The sequence below is a fragment of the Magallana gigas genome, chromosome 2 (genome assembly GCF_963853765.1).
Source record: "Magallana gigas chromosome 2, xbMagGiga1.1, whole genome shotgun sequence".
NCBI lineage: Eukaryota > Metazoa > Mollusca > Bivalvia > Ostreida > Ostreidae > Magallana > Magallana gigas.
Window position 1 is genome coordinate 34,839,193 of NC_088854.1, and position 19,257 is coordinate 34,858,449.

At 34.0% G+C, this 19,257-nt stretch overlaps 1 protein-coding gene and 1 long non-coding RNA gene across 3 annotated transcripts in view; both read right to left on the reverse strand.

Annotated features, from left to right (window-relative positions):
- Nucleotides 1-19,257, reverse strand: part of LOC105348790 (palmitoyltransferase ZDHHC3-A) — a 94,449-nt gene that overhangs the window by 15,101 nt on the left and 60,091 nt on the right. For both annotated transcript variants that reach the window (XM_034445886.2, XM_034445887.2), the window contains exons 5-6: nucleotides 13,894-13,975; nucleotides 5,439-5,511 (exon numbers count right to left, since the gene is read on the reverse strand). In XM_034445886.2, the coding sequence (XP_034301777.2) occupies nucleotides 5,439-5,511; nucleotides 13,894-13,975 (155 nt within the window). The remainder of the gene's footprint in view (nucleotides 1-5,438; nucleotides 5,512-13,893; nucleotides 13,976-19,257) is intronic.
- On the reverse strand, nucleotides 437-5,396 carry LOC136272961 (uncharacterized). The gene is made up of 3 exons (XR_010711046.1): nucleotides 4,501-5,396; nucleotides 3,924-4,025; nucleotides 437-1,154 (listed from the first exon to the last, which is right to left on the reverse strand). It is a non-coding gene; the product is annotated as an uncharacterized lncRNA (long non-coding RNA).

Genomic DNA, 19,257 nt, shown 5'->3' on the forward strand with positions numbered 1-19,257 from the left:
CTGTCGGAAGTGCTTACACGCTATATATGAACGTACAAGTGGTTCCTGATGCTTCTTTATGGTGATTTTTCTCATTCTTTCTTTTATTCAACAATATTATATTACATTGGTAGCACTAGTACTATCACCTATACACGTTTACAGAATAATCTTAAAAAGTAAATGTTTTACTCATTGAAAGAATGGGTGGAATTGAACAATAAAATTGCCAAAGCTAGGCCTTGATGGCCACCTGAGTACCATAGCCCATACCTTTCAGAGAATCTCATACATGCATCCCCCTCCCCCATCCCCCCCCCCCCCAATAAAAAAAATAAACATGACTTTAAAATCTCATTATTGTTCATAATTTTGTGAACTGCACATTCAGTGCTTTTAATGTAATATAATGAATGTATCGAAATGAGAAGTTGAAAAACTTCCCTTAAGTTTTACTTTTAAGTTCAGATATGATAGAGTGTCTTCATTATTCAGCAATGATGCAATTTGGTACTTAAAATCTTTTTTATTAAAAATAAAAAATCCAATCTTCATAGACCTTAATTAATGCTAACTTTCTTCATTAATTAATTGCTGCTCTAGTATTTTAATTCTTTTGAAATTAACTTTCTGTAAATAAGTGTATGAATCAATGATATTTCTATCAAATATCAAGTAGAATATTATCGGAGGATGTCACGTGATGGAGAGGTAGATAGACGTGTCTTATACTTGCTCTGTCTTTTTTGACAACTATCTCTGAACTTAGTTATTTCTTGTACATGTATATAAAATTTGTACAGTGGATTTAAAAAGTGAATATCAACTATATGTTGGATTATCAGCTGGGAATTTGTTCGTACAAACTTTATTTGTGTCATATCTTTGTGTGTTTAAGCATTGTGAACTACAGGTGAGTAAAGCTCACCCACTCTCGGACAGTCCTCCCGTGTATAACGTATACAATGGAAAACACAAAAATGATCAAACCTGTATACTTAAGAAACAGGGATATTCAAACCAATAAAAGCAATCCTATTTCTGATTATGTCCTTGCTTGCGCAGTTGGCAGTGTTGTCTCTGATACTAAAGGCATCCAAAGAGATAGGGACTTATGGAGACTTTATGTAGAATCGCGAGAAAGTCGCAATCTGCTTATCTCTGAGGGTTTTGAGCTTCAAAATAAAACATGAAAATAATATCAAGACCTATCTCGATAAAGTACTCTTTGTAAATATTCTAAATGATGAAGAAAAACAATCTTTGGAACAATTCCCTACAATAAAAGAATGTGATAGATCAGTTACAATGTTAAAGTTGAATAATTCCCCTGGACTTGATGGTTTACCGGGGGAATTTTATCAAACTTTTTGGCCAGAACTTAGAACTCGCTTTTATAATTGTCTACTCCAAACTTTTAATGATAAAAATATGACTTCTTCACAAAGCTGTTTGTAGGATTACATGCAATTTGATTAGGAATGAAAAGGAGTGAAAAAAAAGTATTATACATATATTGCTTTATAATTTGTGTTACTTGTACAGTAACAAGAGGCCCATGGGCCACATCGCTCACCTGAGGAACAATAGGTATGATAAAATCAGCTTAATGGAGTCAAAATACAAACTATCTGGACAATGTACAACAATACATGTAGATCCTGTACAAATAAAATCCATTTTTCCCCTGGGTATTCTTATGTTTATAATCATTAGTCCCTTCTAACAGGATGAGTTTATAGTCATATCATATGTTGAGTACTGCAGTTCTCAAAAAGATCCTTAACAAAAGTTTATATATGGGACATAAACCTACATCAAACTCTGAACCTTCTTGAGAAGCCAAAGAATTGTCCTGGGGCCAAAGTCTTGAAAACAATTATAAAGAATCATCTGGCTGATTAGTTTCTGAGAGGAAGATTTTTAAAGATCTACTCTATATATTCCAATGTTAAACTTTGACCCCCCCCCCATTGTGGCCCCACCCTACCCCCAGGGGTCATGATTTTCACAACACTGAATCTACACTACCTGAGGATGCTTCCACACAAGTTTCAGCTTTCCTGGGTGATTAGTTTCTGAGAAGAAGATTTTTAAAGATTTACTCTATATATTCTTGTGTTAAACTTTGACCCCCAATTGTGGCCCCACCCTACCCCCGGGGGTCATGATTTTCACAACTTTGTTCCTACACTTCCACACAAGTTTCAGCTTTCCTGGGTGATTAGTTTCTGAGAAGAAGATTTTTAAAGATTTACTCAATATATTCTTATGTTAAACTTCGACCCCCCATTGTTGCCCCACCCTACCCCCAGGGGTCATGATTTTCACAATTTTGAATTTACACTACCTGAGGATACTTCCACACAAGTTTCAGCTTTCCTGGGTGATAAGTTTCTGAGAAGAAGATTTTTTAAAGATTTACTCTATATATTCCAATGTTAAACTCCAACCCCCCATTGTGGCCCCACCCTACCCTCGGAGGTCATGATTTTCACAAATTTAAATTTACACTACCTGAGGATGCTTTCACACAAGTTTCAGCTTTCCTGGGTGATTAGTTTCTGAGAAGAAGATTTTTTAAAGATTTACTCTATATATTCCAATGTTAAACTCCAACCCCCCATTGTGGCCCCACCCTACCCTCGGAGGTCATGATTTTCACAAATTTAAATTTACACTACCTGAGGATGCTTTCACACAAGTTTCAGCTTTCCTGGGTGATTAGTTTCTGAGAAGAAGATTTTTAAAGATTTACTCTATATATTCCAATGTTAAACTCCAACCCCCCATTGTGGCCCCACCCTACCCCCAGGGGTCATGATTTCCATAACTTTCAATCTACACTACCAGAGGATGCTTTCACACAAGTTTCAGCTTTCCTGACTGATTAGAGTCTGAGAAAAAGATTTTTAAAGATTTACTCTATATATTCCTATGTTAAACTTCAACCCCCCATTGTGGCCCCACCCTACCCCTGGGGGTCATGATTTTCACAACTCTGAATCTACACTACCTGAGGATGCTTCCACACAAGTTTCAGCTTTCCTGGGTGATTAGTTTCTGAGAAGAAGATTTTTAAAGATTTACTCTATATATTCCTATGTTAAACTTCAACCCCCCATTGTGGCCCCATGCTACCCCCGGGGGTCATGATCTTCACAACTTTGAATCTACACTACCTGAGGATGCTTTCACCCAAGTTTCAGCTTTCCTAGGTGATTAGTTTCTGAGAAGAAGATTTTTTAAAGATTTACTCTATATATTCCTATGTTAAACTTCAACCCCCCCCCCCATTGTGGCCCCACCCTACCTCCGGGGGTCATGATTTTCACAACTCTGATTTCACAACTCTGAATCTACACTACCTGAGGATGCTTCCACACAAGTTTCAGCTTTCCTGGGTGATTAGTTTCTGAGAAGAAGATTTTTAAAGATTTACTCTATATATTCCTATGTTAAACTTCAACCCCCCCATTGTGGCCCCACCCTACCCTCGGAGGTCATGATTTTCACAAATTTAAATTTACACTACCTGAGGATGCTTTCACACAAGTTTCAGCTTTGTGGTCTTATGATTCATGAGAAGAAGATTTTTGAAAATTTCTCAATTTTTTTTTTATAAATTCCAAATTATCTCCCTTTGCAAAAAGGCGTGATCCTTAATTTTCACAACTTTGAATCCCCTTAGGCTAATGATGCTTTGTGCCAAGTTTGGTTGAAATTGGCCTTGTGGTTCTTGAGAAGATGTTGAAAATGTGAAAAGTTTACAGACAGGACGGACAGACGGACAGATGGACAGACGGACAGACGACAGACAAAATGTGATCAGAATAGCTCACTTGAGCTTTCAGCTCGGTGAGCTAAAAATTACTGTGCAACAAAACATTGTGAATCCGTTTAGATGTGTCATAATAAGTGCTTAATCATTCTCTTAAAAATACCTGTTGGCCTCCTTTTTCTTTGTGTGGCTCTGAATGTCCTGCTATTTTTTCTTGATGTCTTTAACTGTTCTGACACATGCAGAACTACATGTAGCATTCACTCTGAAAATTCAGAAAATGCATTATAGGCCTAAATACATGTATGTATTTAGGCCTATCTTAAAAGTTGTATAAAGGATCTTCAAAGGATACATGCATATGTAACATATACACTGTTAATGTTTGATATACATGCATATATCAATATTAAAAATAATACACAAAGCCTATGATTTATTTCAATGATATCCTCATTCACTATTTTGTCACTAAGCAATAATTACGTATAGTCAATTTTATCTAAAATGTTAACTGAGCTGTGTCATTGGCCAAAAAAAAGTTAGTCAGATATTTTCATTTAAAGAGAAAAAAAACCCTCATATGATGGAAAAGCTCAATAATCAGATCCGAGAGCAGATATATTACTAATCCAGATAGCCTACATTTATTTATTTTACATACATGAAGAAAGATATTTTCACAATCATTATTTGGGTACTAGGTCCAATATGACTGTATTGTACTATTAAAAAAGTACCTCTCAGCAATTTCCTCCCAGATTCGCTGTTTCTTCTGGACGGTGAGCGATGGGCTGAATTTCCCTTGTATTACAGCCCATCGCTCGAGATCTGTAACAAGATCCACCAGTGTACTGATGGACTCCTCGGTCCAGTTTGCTTTGCGAAAATTGTCATCCATTTCGCGGATCATGTCGTCTGTCAAAGATTGTTTACGTCTGCTTGGTGTAGAAAATACCTCCTTTGACTGAAGAGTTCCGCAAATTGGACGTAACTCGAAAATCATAAGTGCTACGTTTACGATAGGTTTAGTGAAACGCTCGGATACGTGCTACTCGTACGTTTACGATCTACGAATTGTTAGTGAAACGTTCACCAGTTTTGTTTTATAAGAAATATTCTTTTATAAGATACATCATGTATGATCAAATTCTAAAACACATCATTTCTTTTATAATAAACAATAAGCAACTTAGCTCCCCTGAGCAACAATAGCCATAATAAAATAAGCTTTAATGAGTCACATACAAAATGTCAGGACAATTTATTAAATATATCTTTTATAATAAGTTTTTCAAAATTTTCTCCAGATCTTTTTATGTTAAAATTAAGCCCCTTTTGTCACTAGATGATTTCAGAGTCATATCACATACTGAATATTGCAGTTCTCAAGAAGATCTAAAACACCTTTTCAAATAAACCCCTTGTGTGGCCATAGAGTTGTTCAGGGGCCCCAGTCTAGACAGCTCAGAACCAACAAATGTCAAGATGCTTGCATAATTATCACATTTGAGTTTTAGATTAATTAAATTCATTTGCTATGTAAAAATTAACCCCCTATTTTAAATTTTTTCTTTATATATTCCTTTGTCAAAATTGGCCTTGATTGTAGTCCCACATGAATTAACAATAGGTATTAATATTTAGAAAAGAGAAAAAAAGAAAAAATAACTCCTACCTGATCACATCCAATTGCTAGAACAAACATTCCAAAGAGAAGTGATTCCACAACAAGTAACACAGAATGAATTCTATAAAAAAGAGAAAAATAATGATAATCATAGTTTTTACTGCAAAAAACCCAAAGGATGGGCATTCAGGAGGTTAACACGCTTATAATGAAGTTCCATGGACAGATGATTTTGCTTCATTATAAGCGTAATTCGTTATATCTGACAAGTTTACAAAATGCAAGGAATTTAAGTCACAGGAAATGATAATCACTTCGCTGTAAGAGTCAATTCCTTATAAGCATTTTTTGCTTTAACCTTATTTTACTATATTTCCTTGGACCAGAAGAGAGTTATCTTTTATTATTAAACCTATGTCATTACAAAACTTTTCACTGGTTACTTCAAAATTTATCATCAAATTGTTGAAGACAAAAACAGGTCTAGTTTATTACTATAATTCATGACAAAGTTTCGTCAAGGATTTTTGAATACGGTAAGAGATATTGAAGTTTTAATTGCACAGACTTATAGCAATTCCTAATGACACACATAAATAATGTATTACACTTCCGGTTCCGGTGTTGTATAGCAGTTTTTCCCCCATAGTAGCTTTCATCCCCGGAAAAGCTACTATATAGTAGCCTTTAAATTCTCCCCAGGGGGAAAAGCTACTATATAGTAGTTTTTACCCCATAGCAGGGTTTCTCCCTCACGTTTTTGGTTCAGATTTTAAAAAAAATATCTATGGAAACCCAGTAAGGATTAAAATCAATGTTTCTACACTCCCAGGTTACATATACATGTATCTGCATTCATCTGTACAGGTTAAGTTTTGTTTTGCCGATTTATTATTAGTCCCCTTCCAGTTTTCACCGGAGGGGACTATAGCTTTCCTCTGCATCCGTCAGTCCGTCTGTCCTAATTCAGTTTTCATCACTTTTTTTCTTTATGTGTTTGATGAATAAGACAAAATTAGCTGAACAGCTTCAAAGTGTCAAACTACAGATCAAGTTTACACTATTGTAGCGTCTGGTTGACATATTTTCGAGAAAATTAATTTTTTATATTCCAATTTTTTAATGTTCGGGTTCGTTATCGGGCTCGGTGTGTATCAAATAAACTGGGAAAGTATGTGTCAGTAATAATATCGTGCATTACTTGGACCATTCCTTTTATTGTTTCTAACAAACAAATAAGTTCTGTAAAATAGTGTCAAGCATTGTGTTGTAAATTTAATCGAAAGGTTTTTTTTGTATAATTACAATCGGGTTCGTTATCGGGTTGGTCTGTTGAGACGGTAAGAAATGATATTCTGCATAACAGTGTATTGTTTTCACAAATTCCTACAAACCGGTAGGGGACATGTATTACTTATGCAATACTCCCAGAATGCTTGTTTTGTGTGTAATGGAATTACACATAGAACTTTATTTTGGTAATTAACTAATTGAAATTAAAGTACTTGGTTTTACAAGATATGCACTTGTATGCATAATTCTGTGTTCTGAAAATGTAAGTGAAAATGTTTAAGAATTTTTTGATAAATCTATCAGTCTGTCTGTCTGTTTGTGCAAATTTATCCAGGCTAAACCTCTGTTTTAGAGAAATTTTGTTTCTGATGTTTCGGAGCCCAATGTTTAAAATCCTATTATAATGATTATAGTGCATATTCTTTAGGGTCCAATATCTCATACTAGAGATGACAATTTCACTATATTTTCACAGTGGCAGTGGTTTACCACTTGTAGATGACTCTGGAAATTTCAGCCCTTAGGGTAGAGGCCCTCCATATTTCAGGGCCCGATGTTTAAAACCCATTATAATGATTGAATAGTTTTCTGTAAGTGGGGACCCTAATCTCAAATTCTAGTGATGACCACTTAACCATATTTTCACAATGGTAGTGGTATACCACTAGTAGATGACCTTGAAAATTTTTGCTCCCAGGGTAGGGACCTTTGTTGTTTCCGAGCCCGATGTTTAAAATTTAATTAAAATAATACTGTATTTTTTAGGGCCCCAAATCTAAAAAACTATGGATGACCACATTAACAAATTTTAATTTTACGGTCATTAATTTTACACCTTTGCAGAGATTTAAGCAAATTTATACGCTGCCAGACACAATGTGACGTCAATATTCAAAGGGCAACTACTCTAATTTAAAAATAATTCCAAATGGCCACTACTCTAAATATTTCAATGACTTACTGAACACGATTTCTGTGTTAAATAATATCAAATATCGAGATGAGTAGGTGGGGCAGCAGCTAATGACGGCCATATTGCCTAATATTAATCCTCAAAGAACCTACATAAAGATATATGAGGCAATCAGGTGCCATGTTTAATCCAATGAAAATGTGACATTTCAGTACGAGGGAAAACAAATTCTTTTATCTCATATTTTCTTAATTATTGTAATTATATCAAAACCTAACCTTAACAGCTAGATTATATTTAACATTTACATCCCAAGTATCGTTGTTTACGACCGGACCAATGGATTATTAGTCTGTTTGGGTACGAGTTGGTTTGCACGTGTACGACTTCACTTGAGTCCGTATGGAATACCGAACTTGAAGCTATAAACTGATGGAAACATGCCTTTTCTTTATTATTATTTTCGTAATAACTCAGATCTGAAACAGAATTAGCCCTTGATTTTTGCAATTTATATTTTCCCTTCCATAAGGATTATATTTGCTAAATTACGTTGAATTTGACTCAGTAGTTCTTGAGAGGAAGATTTTTAAAAATGCAACCCCTTTTGCTACAGTTTCAAGCTTTTCTCCGCTTTGAATAAAGATTGGTCTTTCATTTCTGCAATTTATATTTGCCTTCCCATAAGAATGCTTTGTACCCAATTTGGTTGAAATTGGCCAAGCTGTTTTAGAGAAGTTCAAAATGTAAAAAGTTTACAGACGGTCAAAGACAGATGGACACATGGACGACGTACAAAATGTGATCAGAATAGCTGTCACTTGAGCTTTCAGCTCAGGTGAGCTAAAAATGGACAAAGTCTTTTCAAAGATTTTTCTCTATATACTCTACATATTTCTATGTAAAAATTCAACCCCTATTTTGGCCCCACCCTACCCCCAAGGATCATGGGTTGAACAAACTTGAATCTACACTACCTAAGGATGCTAACACACAAGTTAAATCCATTCTGGCCAATTGGTTTTTGAGAAGATTTTAAATAATTTTTCTCTATATATTTCTATGTATAAATTCCACCGCTCCTCCTCCCCCCCCCCCCCCCCCCCCCCCCCCCCGATTGTGGCCTCACTGTACCCCAGGGGATCATTATATGAATAAACTTAAATCTACACTGACCTAAGGATGCTTTCACACAAGTTACAGCTTTTCTGGCCAACTATTTTTTGAGAAGAACATTTTTTAAAGATACCTACAAATTTTTAATAATTTTTAATTATCTCCCTTTGAAAGAGGGCATGGCCCTCCATTCTAACAAAATTTAATTACCTTTACCTAAGGATGCTTTGTGTGAAGTTTGGTTGAAATCAGCCTTGTGGTTCTGGAGAAGAAGTCGAAAATGTAAAAAGTTAACAGTTGGACGGACAGACAGATGCCGGACAAATAGTGATCAGAAAAGCTCAGGTGAGCAAAAATTATCAAGAAATTTTCAATTAATCCTTATTTACTACCCTTGAAAAAGAGCATGGCCCTTCATTTTTACAAAGTAATGTATTTACTTAACATGAAATCAAATTTTCCTTTTGTTTTGGCTGGAGATTTGGCAGTCAATTTAACAAAAATAAAATTCAATATGGATTTTATGCAGTCTACCAACTGAAAATAATAAAAATATCAAAATGAAGGGTGCTTTTTTTCCAGAATGTTTATATCACATAATTAATTAAATTACAATTCATTACCAATTGACTCACCTAATTCTTAAAAAGTTTTGAATGTTCGTTAAAAATCTAAGTTTAGAGATATCCTAAGTTAGGAGTTTAAAAAAAATAGGAATTTTTTTTCTCTATTTAAAAATTACATTATTAGTATATTAAAATTATGATTGTATTTAATGCTATATATTGTATACTGCTGAAAACACTCTGTCTCTTATTATCAATTTGATTTAAAAATCACATGGGTCCAAATGACATGGGTCCAAAAGGTCAGGGGTAGATATAAGACAGCAGTCAGAGCACCATTCATGTTGTTTACGAAGTGAAAGTAGTTCGTATAAAATTACTTTTGGTTGTAGTTTAATCTCAGTGAAATTCCTCGAGACTGAAATTTTTTTACAGACCTCTCTTCCGAAGCTTTCTTTTTGGAAGTTTTCATATCATTGTCTAATTAAGAAATAAAGTACGAGTTTTCGTGAATGTTGCAGAATAACCTCCGAGGTCGAGAAATGTTGTTTTAAAATATAAAAGCCGAGGCGTAAGCCGAGGCTTTTATATTTCACACAACATTTCGAGACCGAGGAGGTTATCCTGCAACATTCACGATAACAAGAACTTTATTTCTATTCTACTAACAGCCCAGTATTTCTACAGATCGTTTCTCCTATAGAGAGACGATCTAGGTCATTTTGACGGCTGTTCCGTGTAACCCCAACGGTTTTGTTAGTAATGTTTACATGTGTATCGATCAAAGGAATCACATGCAGACGACAGAATTTTTCTTTGGATTTTTAATACTCTTCACTTATTTATAAAATATCTTTGACTCATGTTCCTAATATTTTAAGGGCAATTTAATACGATTATTACTACTACACGTGATATATTTTATGTAAAAACACGCAGTGAAAATGTGGTAGGGAGGTCCTAGGAACAGCCGCATTGATCTCTTAAAAATAAACATTTGAAGCAATACACATCGTTTTGACTGGAACTAACACGTGAAATTGACATGATTTTAAAAAAAATTACGGTTTGAAGTTGTACTTTCATGATCAGTGCGAGACAAATAGGTATTTCTGATCTGATAATTTACTGATGACGTTCGTGGTATATTGGAGAATAATGTCCGCGGCATCTCTTTGAACTCGGCAATAACTGTAGTAGAATAGCTGTTCATCTGTGACGTCACAAAAAAATGCTAAACTTCCCGCAATTTTGCAAAAAAATGAAAATATTTGCATTTTCCCTTTATATTTTGCCTTTGGAAGCATAGAGTGCAGTTCTGCTCAAGTACTATTTTTACATTGTTTGCGTTCATATAATAATACACATCATAGTTAAGAATGGTACTTGAACAAGCATGCTATTGATGTTTCCCAGTTGAAAAACTGTCTGAAAAAACAGGTATTTTGCTCCAAAACATCAACTTATCAAAATAAGATAATCTTAATGACGTCATTTCTACATTATGAAGTCACTGGGGTGATACTGTTAACGTCTTTAATTCCATGTGTCTAAAATATATTTCACAATTTCCTGTGTAAATACCTTTCACTGTGTTTTTAATTTCACAGATAATCGATTTCTTATCCTAGAAAGGTAAATCCTGATTGTAATAAAAATCTGATGAGTGATGAACCTGCATCATGTATTTACATTATGCATGAAAATAATAAATCACGTTTGTGTCGAATGTAATAAGCACCGGTGTAAAATGTGCATTTGATATTTTGGGCATGAAAAAGGGGAGAAACGTACAAGTAATCTGTTCGAAAGAAGTAACCTTTAAAATCAATCAACCTTAAAATGCACTGCTCAGTATGAATGCTGATCGCAGACAACGTCATGGTTGTACAGGAGTCTTTGCCCTAAGGAGATGTCCGAGATAATAAGTGACAATTAGCACCCGTGTTCCCAATGGCTTCTATAGGGCTGCAGAGATAAAGGTGAAATGAATCTTCCATTATAAACAGTTGTTTAATTATGATATGAATTGTATTAAATTAATGTTATACTCATGCTTGCTATTTTTAATGAATTTTAAATATACCGTATTTTCCCGACGACTTGTCGATGCGGACGACTCGTTGAATTGCCCATTTTTAGCCAAAATTTTAACAAAATCCTACGACACGTCGATCTCAGACCATACGTCGATCTTATCAGTTCAAAATGGCCTATAAAACTGCAGTAACATTATCAGTGTATGATGCCACGATGTCACCGATATTGCTACCAATTATTATTAATGATTAACATTTAAACAATTACGCTTTATACTTATGAATCAAATTTTCAAATACCGGCAACTTCTACAAAGTCGCTTGCATTTTGACCAATTCCCGATATCGCGTGTTATGCAAAACTAAACTTACTTTGTCAGAAATATTTCATTCCCAAACATTGAAATAAGTATCCACTCTGACTATCGCCAGTGTATTCGCCATTACGTAACCAGCCACCTGTTGACTCGGCGCGTGGTCAATGTTTGTTTAACAATTTCCGGTGTCATAGGCATGCACCTGTCTCTTGTCGGACTTCAAAGGGGGATCTCAAGTGCAGAAAGCTTAGCAATTACTATGATTTGATGAAACTTGTTTACTTTGTATCCAGTAATGCAGTTACACGCTATTGTTTTACATAGACACTGTTAGAAATAAATCGATCATTTGTACGACTTGATAATGACGATATACGACATACATATGTTTCCTAAAAAAAAATTATCTAACAATAATCAAAGATTGGACAATAATTAATCAATGATTATAACGGTACTCTTTATATACACAGGGAGTGAAATTGCCGTAAAGATCTCAGCCTTAGGGCAAGATTATTAACACAACCGGTGTCAGCCTATTGTATAAACAAAAGTATTGATAATTGCCGATTACGTATTTTAAGATTGAATTTGACCATTAAATATTTTTGATTTATACTTTCCACTAACAACTCTTTACAAATATAATAATTGAATTTAAAAAAACATCCCCCGGACCTACTGCAATATTTTCTTCCATTCACACTTGGTTTCAATTTTACTGCGCAATGTTATCTTCCTACTAGTGATACATAGAACCATGTGACGATGTGTTTTTAAAAACGGAACGGTAAAACTGTTAATTGATTAAAGACAATGTAACATTTTTTAATAACTGTTGTTATTATTATGTATTTAAGTGTTGACAGATGAGTGAAAATGATAATTATTAAAGATGAACAGTGAATTCAACAACGTAATTTTCAATCACACAGCCAACTCAAGATGATTAAAACCAATTTGTTTAATGCTATTTTTAAAAAAATTCTGACTACGAGCCTACGACAAGTCGAACAAGACGATAAGTCGGATGCTCTGCTTCAGAGGAAAAAAATACCGACTAATCGTCGGAAAAATACGGTACTATGATTAAGATAAACAAAAGGGAATCTAGGCCCCGCTCAAGCACACATGCATCTGTAATGGCGGCCTACATGGAGATAGTGAATGCACAGCTCAATATTCACGATGTCTTAATGTTCCCGGAAAATTGTCTGATCGTGAACATAGTGAAATTAAAAACACCTTAATGTTTTCTACATCTAGAGTATATTTTGTTTTCAATATTATTTCCACTATTTCAAACCATATTTTTTAAGATTTCTAAAGAACTTTGATTTTGGTGGCAAGAAATGCATAATACAGCATGTAGCCCTTTAACTTGCTACAAAAGCCGCTCTATATGTAGGAGTTTGGTGGAAAAAAAACTGGCGATAACTTAGATATTAGGATCAAAAATTACCTACATGTACATGTAGCTGCTCCAAAAACCTTTACTTCCTTCAGTATCTAAAATTTTAAGGCTCAGATTCAGCATCCAAGTCTGTTTAGTCATAAGTATGCCCAGATGCACAATCCGTGCAAGTCTGGTGAATTTAGGACCAGTAAAAGTTACAGAACCTGCTCCAAAAACTATAACCGGATGCCAACGCCACCTTCGACACCAAGATATAGCATTAGCTTTCCCTGATTTTGTTCAATGTTGAGCTAAAAACGGGTTTAAAATAAAATAAGATTAAGGGACTACAGCCTGTCTCAAGATATTTTGCTGCATAATTTCTTAAATTATTCTGTAATTATAAATACCTCTTGGTTCAGACGATGTTCATTCAAGAGTATGAAAAAATCCCAAGACTGCCCCCTTTGAAAGGTCCCATCTAACTCGACAGATTTTAATATATCGCTAAAAATAAAGTCGAAGGGGATTTTCCATTGCTAAAGAGATGAAAGTGCCCAGATGATGACGTTGAAAAATTTTGCGAGGTATTCCAAGTGACTTCCGAATGGAGAAAAGATGTCAACATTCCCCATTATTAATCTCCGTAGGAAATCTGTTTTTGTTCCCATGAATTTTTTACGAAGGAAAAATGATAATGTGTGAATGAAGTTATCTTGGAAATTGTCCCTTTCATTGATTTGAATTGCACTTCTTTCACATGTATGTGTATTTTTATTAAAGATCGTCCAATTATTTTGGGACAGACTTTACCTTAAGACGAACAAACAATTTAGCTGTATAGATCAACTGCATATACTTACAATCTAGAATGTTTGTCTCCGATTCCTGGATCAACAATCCAAGTTGCTATCACTAGCGTTGTTGCATAAACACTTGATAAACCTAAAAAGAATATGCAAAAAAGTAAATTATTAATTTGATTGGTCTCTTAAATATGCATAATATTGTATTAAGACATGAAATATTATTTTAATAGTTTAAAGCGAGGACTCCAAGGTCCAATGGTTACGCCATACGCAAAAGATCATGCTAAAGTATTATGGTCTGCAAGTTCTATGGTTAGTTGCATCTGTTCCAATGGTTCAATCCAAAAAACTACTGAAGCCAAAGTACTAAGGTCTACTATGCCAAAGTCTGATCCAATTCCACATATACAATGTCTGCGAACCTTACTGAAGTGCATTGTTTCGCCTTTAATAAGATTTATGATGCAAGTCATTTGATGAAATGTATTGAATGATTGCCATCGATATTTCTAAGTCAGCTAGTAGCAAATTGTAGCTGGCAAAGGGTGAACGTAACATTATTTCATTATATTTCTTTCTTCAATTTATCAACATACAGAACATTTTTGTCCTCAACAAAAGAACTAGAAGCTGTCATTAAACGGTAATACCTGCACCAGGTGTTTGCGTTTAATAACACTCTCTTGTACCAGTTTTAGTAAAAAAGAAGGCGCATGCAATTTCTGGTACTAATTTAAAAAATTATAATTTTCATGAAGGACAAGATCCCATCCTGTAATACACATGAGCACTACGTGGGAAGCCATTTTACCAGTTGCGAAGAACCTGATGAGTTACGAATAGCACAGCTGAAACCATTTAAATCGACTGCAGATAAAAAATTTAAGATGTGAGCAAGACTTCATGAAAGTCAATGAAATACCCTAAAACATATACCACAGAAGCGGCACCAGTGATATTTGTTAACATCATAGATATATGAAGTTAAAAATGACCTACAAAGTCACCTACTGCGTGATTTCGGCTAGACTGGTGAGAGTTGCCCATCCCGTTAGTATATACGTCCCTGCGGCACACATGGCTGTTAAGCTGATACTATATTGTATTTTAATGGGAAACAACTACTTTTTGTATAAAATTTTAACATCCAGTAATGTTAATACATTCAAGGTGTTTTTCTGAGCCTGCGAGTTGCGATTGTAATTTAGACTACCGTAATGTCGCGTGTATAACACACACTTTTTTTCAGCCAAAATTTGATCAAAAGTGGGGGGTGCGTGTTGTACATAGGACAAAAATTTTACCTCATTTTTTCAAGCCGTGATTCTAGAAACCACGGGAGTAGTGACTGCCGATATAGCGTGTTATGCAAGTTGTATGAGTGTATACTAAATTTACTGCATCAGAAATACCTTATTCTTAGTTTTTTTCCATGTATTGAAATATTTATCTTCTATTAACACTATTTCTTGCATCAAACAAGTTTAAATATTGCCAGTGTATTCGCCATTACGTAAGCAGCCACCTGTTTACTCGGCGCGTGGTCAATGTTTGTTTAACAATTTCCGATGTCAGAAGCATGCACCTGTCTCGTGTCGGACTTTACAGGGTGTTTCAAGTGCATGTAGATAAGCAATTATTCTGATTTTATTAAACTTAATTACTTTGTGTCAAGTTATGCAGTTAAATTTTATTGCTTTACATAGACACTGCTAAAATTACATCGATCATTTGTAAGACTTGATAATGACGATATACGACATACATACGTTTCTTCACAATGTCTATTTAAACAACAATCAAAGGGTTTGAATTTACGTAATCAATTAAATCATTTCTTTTGATGTTGTTTTGGTTTATATCTGCAAACATTTTTACTTTTAAGCACTAAGCTCGGTTGCCGTTCTTCTCTACATATGATGATCTTCAACTTCTCCGATGTTGTATAAGAAACACTTTACGAAGTGTCAAATGATATTTGATACCGCCCATGTAAATCATGCCGTCCTTTTTCAGTAAAATTGTAAGAACTTTGACTCAAATGTCACTTGGGCCATGTTCCGATCACGAAATTACAGTAATTACGCTTGGGTTATAACATTATCTTCAAACATCGATAGTTATTTGGGAAAAAGGTGGCCGTCGATTTTCATCGTCTGTGCTATGTTCCGATCACAAAATTAAAGAAATTGTGCATGGTTTATAAAATTATCATGAAACATTGATAGTTTTGGAGGAAATGGCGGCCGTTGATTCTGCCATTTTTTGGGTGCGTGTTATACATAGGACTGTTTTTTCACCATTTTTTTGTCAACTTTGGGGGGTGCGTATTATACACGAGTGCGTATTATACACGAGATATTACGGTAGTTTGAAACATCCTGTCGGAATACAGTCGCAGCGCCTCCACTTATCAGTATTGTGGTATAATATGATTTATTTAAGACTTAGTAAGACATTAATGATGTTCAGAAGTATTTGTTTTAATTCATTCTTTTAGTTAATCCTTAAACAGAGGAAAATAAATTGGGGTATTCGAAACTCATAAAATGACAGCTCCATAAAATTCTACATCTACTTGCGTTTTTTTTAAATTTTATATCCTGCATACTTTTTGAGTATGTCAGAATACATACCAGACTTTCTTTTAATAAAAGAAATATTGTTACAAGTAGAAATTTAAGGCACTGACAAACGATTTTATAGGCATATAAGCATTGCAATGACTTGGATTTATTGCAAAACGAAAGTTAGTCGACTTATCTAAGACCGATATCGAATACATGAATGACCTCAAAAATGAAACCATTGCAGAATTTAAACAAGCATTGATAAGTGTTTAAACTAAAGATATTAATTTTTTTATCCATCTTTAATTTCATTAATTATTTTCTATTTAACTTATGAACTATTCCAAACTGGTCAAACGACAGTATTTTCTTTCTGCTTTAAACAGTCTTTGAACAATTTTCACAGGTTCATAATTTGAATATGAGGATACAACACATTAGCAGTGTGTTGTCCTTAATTATAATAATCAAAGGCCGGAACAGCCACAAAGGCGTCGAGCTGACATTTTCTTTTATAAAGATATCATTAATTTGAATTTCTGTACTAACAGTGGTATATCAAATAATATTAGAATAAAACATAGGTATTCACAGATTACAAAGCTCACCAAACGAGGCATCACCTTTATGAGGCATCACTTTTATGAGACTATCTTTATCATATTATATGAAAATCATACTTTATGATCTTTGATATTCATGGATACTGTTTTGACAATATATCGTATATCATCTGTTAAAACATTGTATGATAATCATATGTTCATTTCATATGGTATTATAAGATAAAATGTTTATCAATAAATTAATATAAAATACAATATTGCATCCTATCACACTTACAATATCTATCATATAATACAATAAAATACCATAATAAACTAGTGGGTATTGTTTTTTTTTTTTAAAAACACATGTCTCCCCTTTTCCCCAAGGATTGTAATATGGGGCAAATTTAACAAATATTATTCAGTAGTACACCTAAGTGTATTATTATTGTTCTTTGTTTAAAGTTTGAAGTCCTTCTGTCAAAGTATATTCAGAAGTTGAACAATGAAGTTTTTTCTAATTTGACTTTGAAATAAAAATTTTAGGTCAAGGTCTAAATTTTGGTAAGGTTCAACTAGGTTATATATACCATCTATTCATGATACAAGTTAGAAGTCTGTATGTTAAAGGAGTCTTGTGTTATGGTCCGGACAACATTTTTTATGAAAAGCTTGACCTTGAAACACAAAATAGGTCAAGGTCAAAACTTTTGGTGGCGTGCACTCCTTCTCAATACCATCTACCTATGTTCCAAGCTTGAAGTCTTAATGTCAAAGGGTAATAAAGTTATGACCCAGACAAATTTTTATTATTTTTTTCTTCATTTGACCTTGAGTAAAACAAGGTCAAGGTCAAATATTATTCAATAGTACACCTAAGTGTATTATTATTGTTCTTTGTTTAAAGTTTGAAGTCCTTCTGTCAAAGTATATTCAGGAGTTGAACAATGAAGTTTTTTCTAATATGACCTTGAAATAAAAATTTTAGGTCAAGGTCAAAAATTTTGTTAAGGTTCAACTAGGTTATATACCATCTATCTATGATACAAGTTAAAAGTCTGTTTGTTAAAGGAGTCTTGTGTTGTGGTCCGGACAATATTTTTTATGAAAGGTTGACCTTGAAAAACAAAATAAATCAAGGTCAAAACTTTTGGTAGCGTGCACTCCTTCTCAATACCATCTACCTATGTTCCAAGTTTGAAGTCTTAGTGTCAAAGGGTATTAAAGTTATGACCCAGACAAATTTTTATTATTTTTTTTCTTAATTTGACCTTGAGTAAAACAATGTCAAGTTCAAATATTATTCAATAGTACACCTAAGTGTATTATTATTGTTCATTGTTTAAAGTTTGAAGTCCTTCTGTCAAAGTATATTCAGAAGTTGAACAATGTAGTTTTTTCAAATATGACCTTGAAATAAAAATTTTAGGTCAAGGTCAAAAATTTTGGGAAGGTTTAACTAGGTTATATACCATCTATCTATGATACAAGTTAGAAGTCTGTATGTTAAAGGAGTCTTGTGTTATGGTCCGGACAATATTTTTTATGAAAAGCTTGACCTTGAAACACAAAATAGGTCAAGGTCAAAACTTTTGGTGGCGTGCACTCCTTCTCAATACCATCTACCTATGTTCCAAGTTTGAAGTCTTAATGTCAAAGGGTAATAAAGTTACGGCCTGGACAAATTTGGATGAAGAAGAGGAAGAAGAAGAACTAGACACGATCTCGTTGCGAGCAACGAGGAGGTCTTCCGTTCGATTTTTAGGATGAAATATGACATCATCGACTTTGATTTTCGACAACAAAACATGTTATGGAAAAAGGAGTGAAGTACTAATGCTTTATTGTACCGCCTTTTATAAGTTCTCTTGCTTTTTTAAATACTTGCATTTCTTCCAATTAAGATAGAAAAGATCAAACTTGTTTACCTCTGGTCCCTAAAAACCCTAATTGGGTAACGCAAGAGAAAATCATTATATTGTTAGGATATATAATCGTATTATACCTAATCTAACCTTAATAACCTTTCACAAAATTGCTCTCATTAAAGGGCTATAGATAAAAGATTTTAGAGCTCTTTGATCCCCTAATTTAACACATTTTGTCAACAAGTGTTTAGAAAATCGTAGCCGTTCTGGAGATATCTGAGAGGGACCGTTTAACGAAATTTTGAAGGATGCATATTGTTAAGAACATTAATTTGAACAACTTTTCTCCTGTATTGCATTTCAAAATATTTTTCCTTTCTTAGAAATGGGTGATCGAAATTTTGGACTTTTGGCCCCTAAAAACCCTTAATT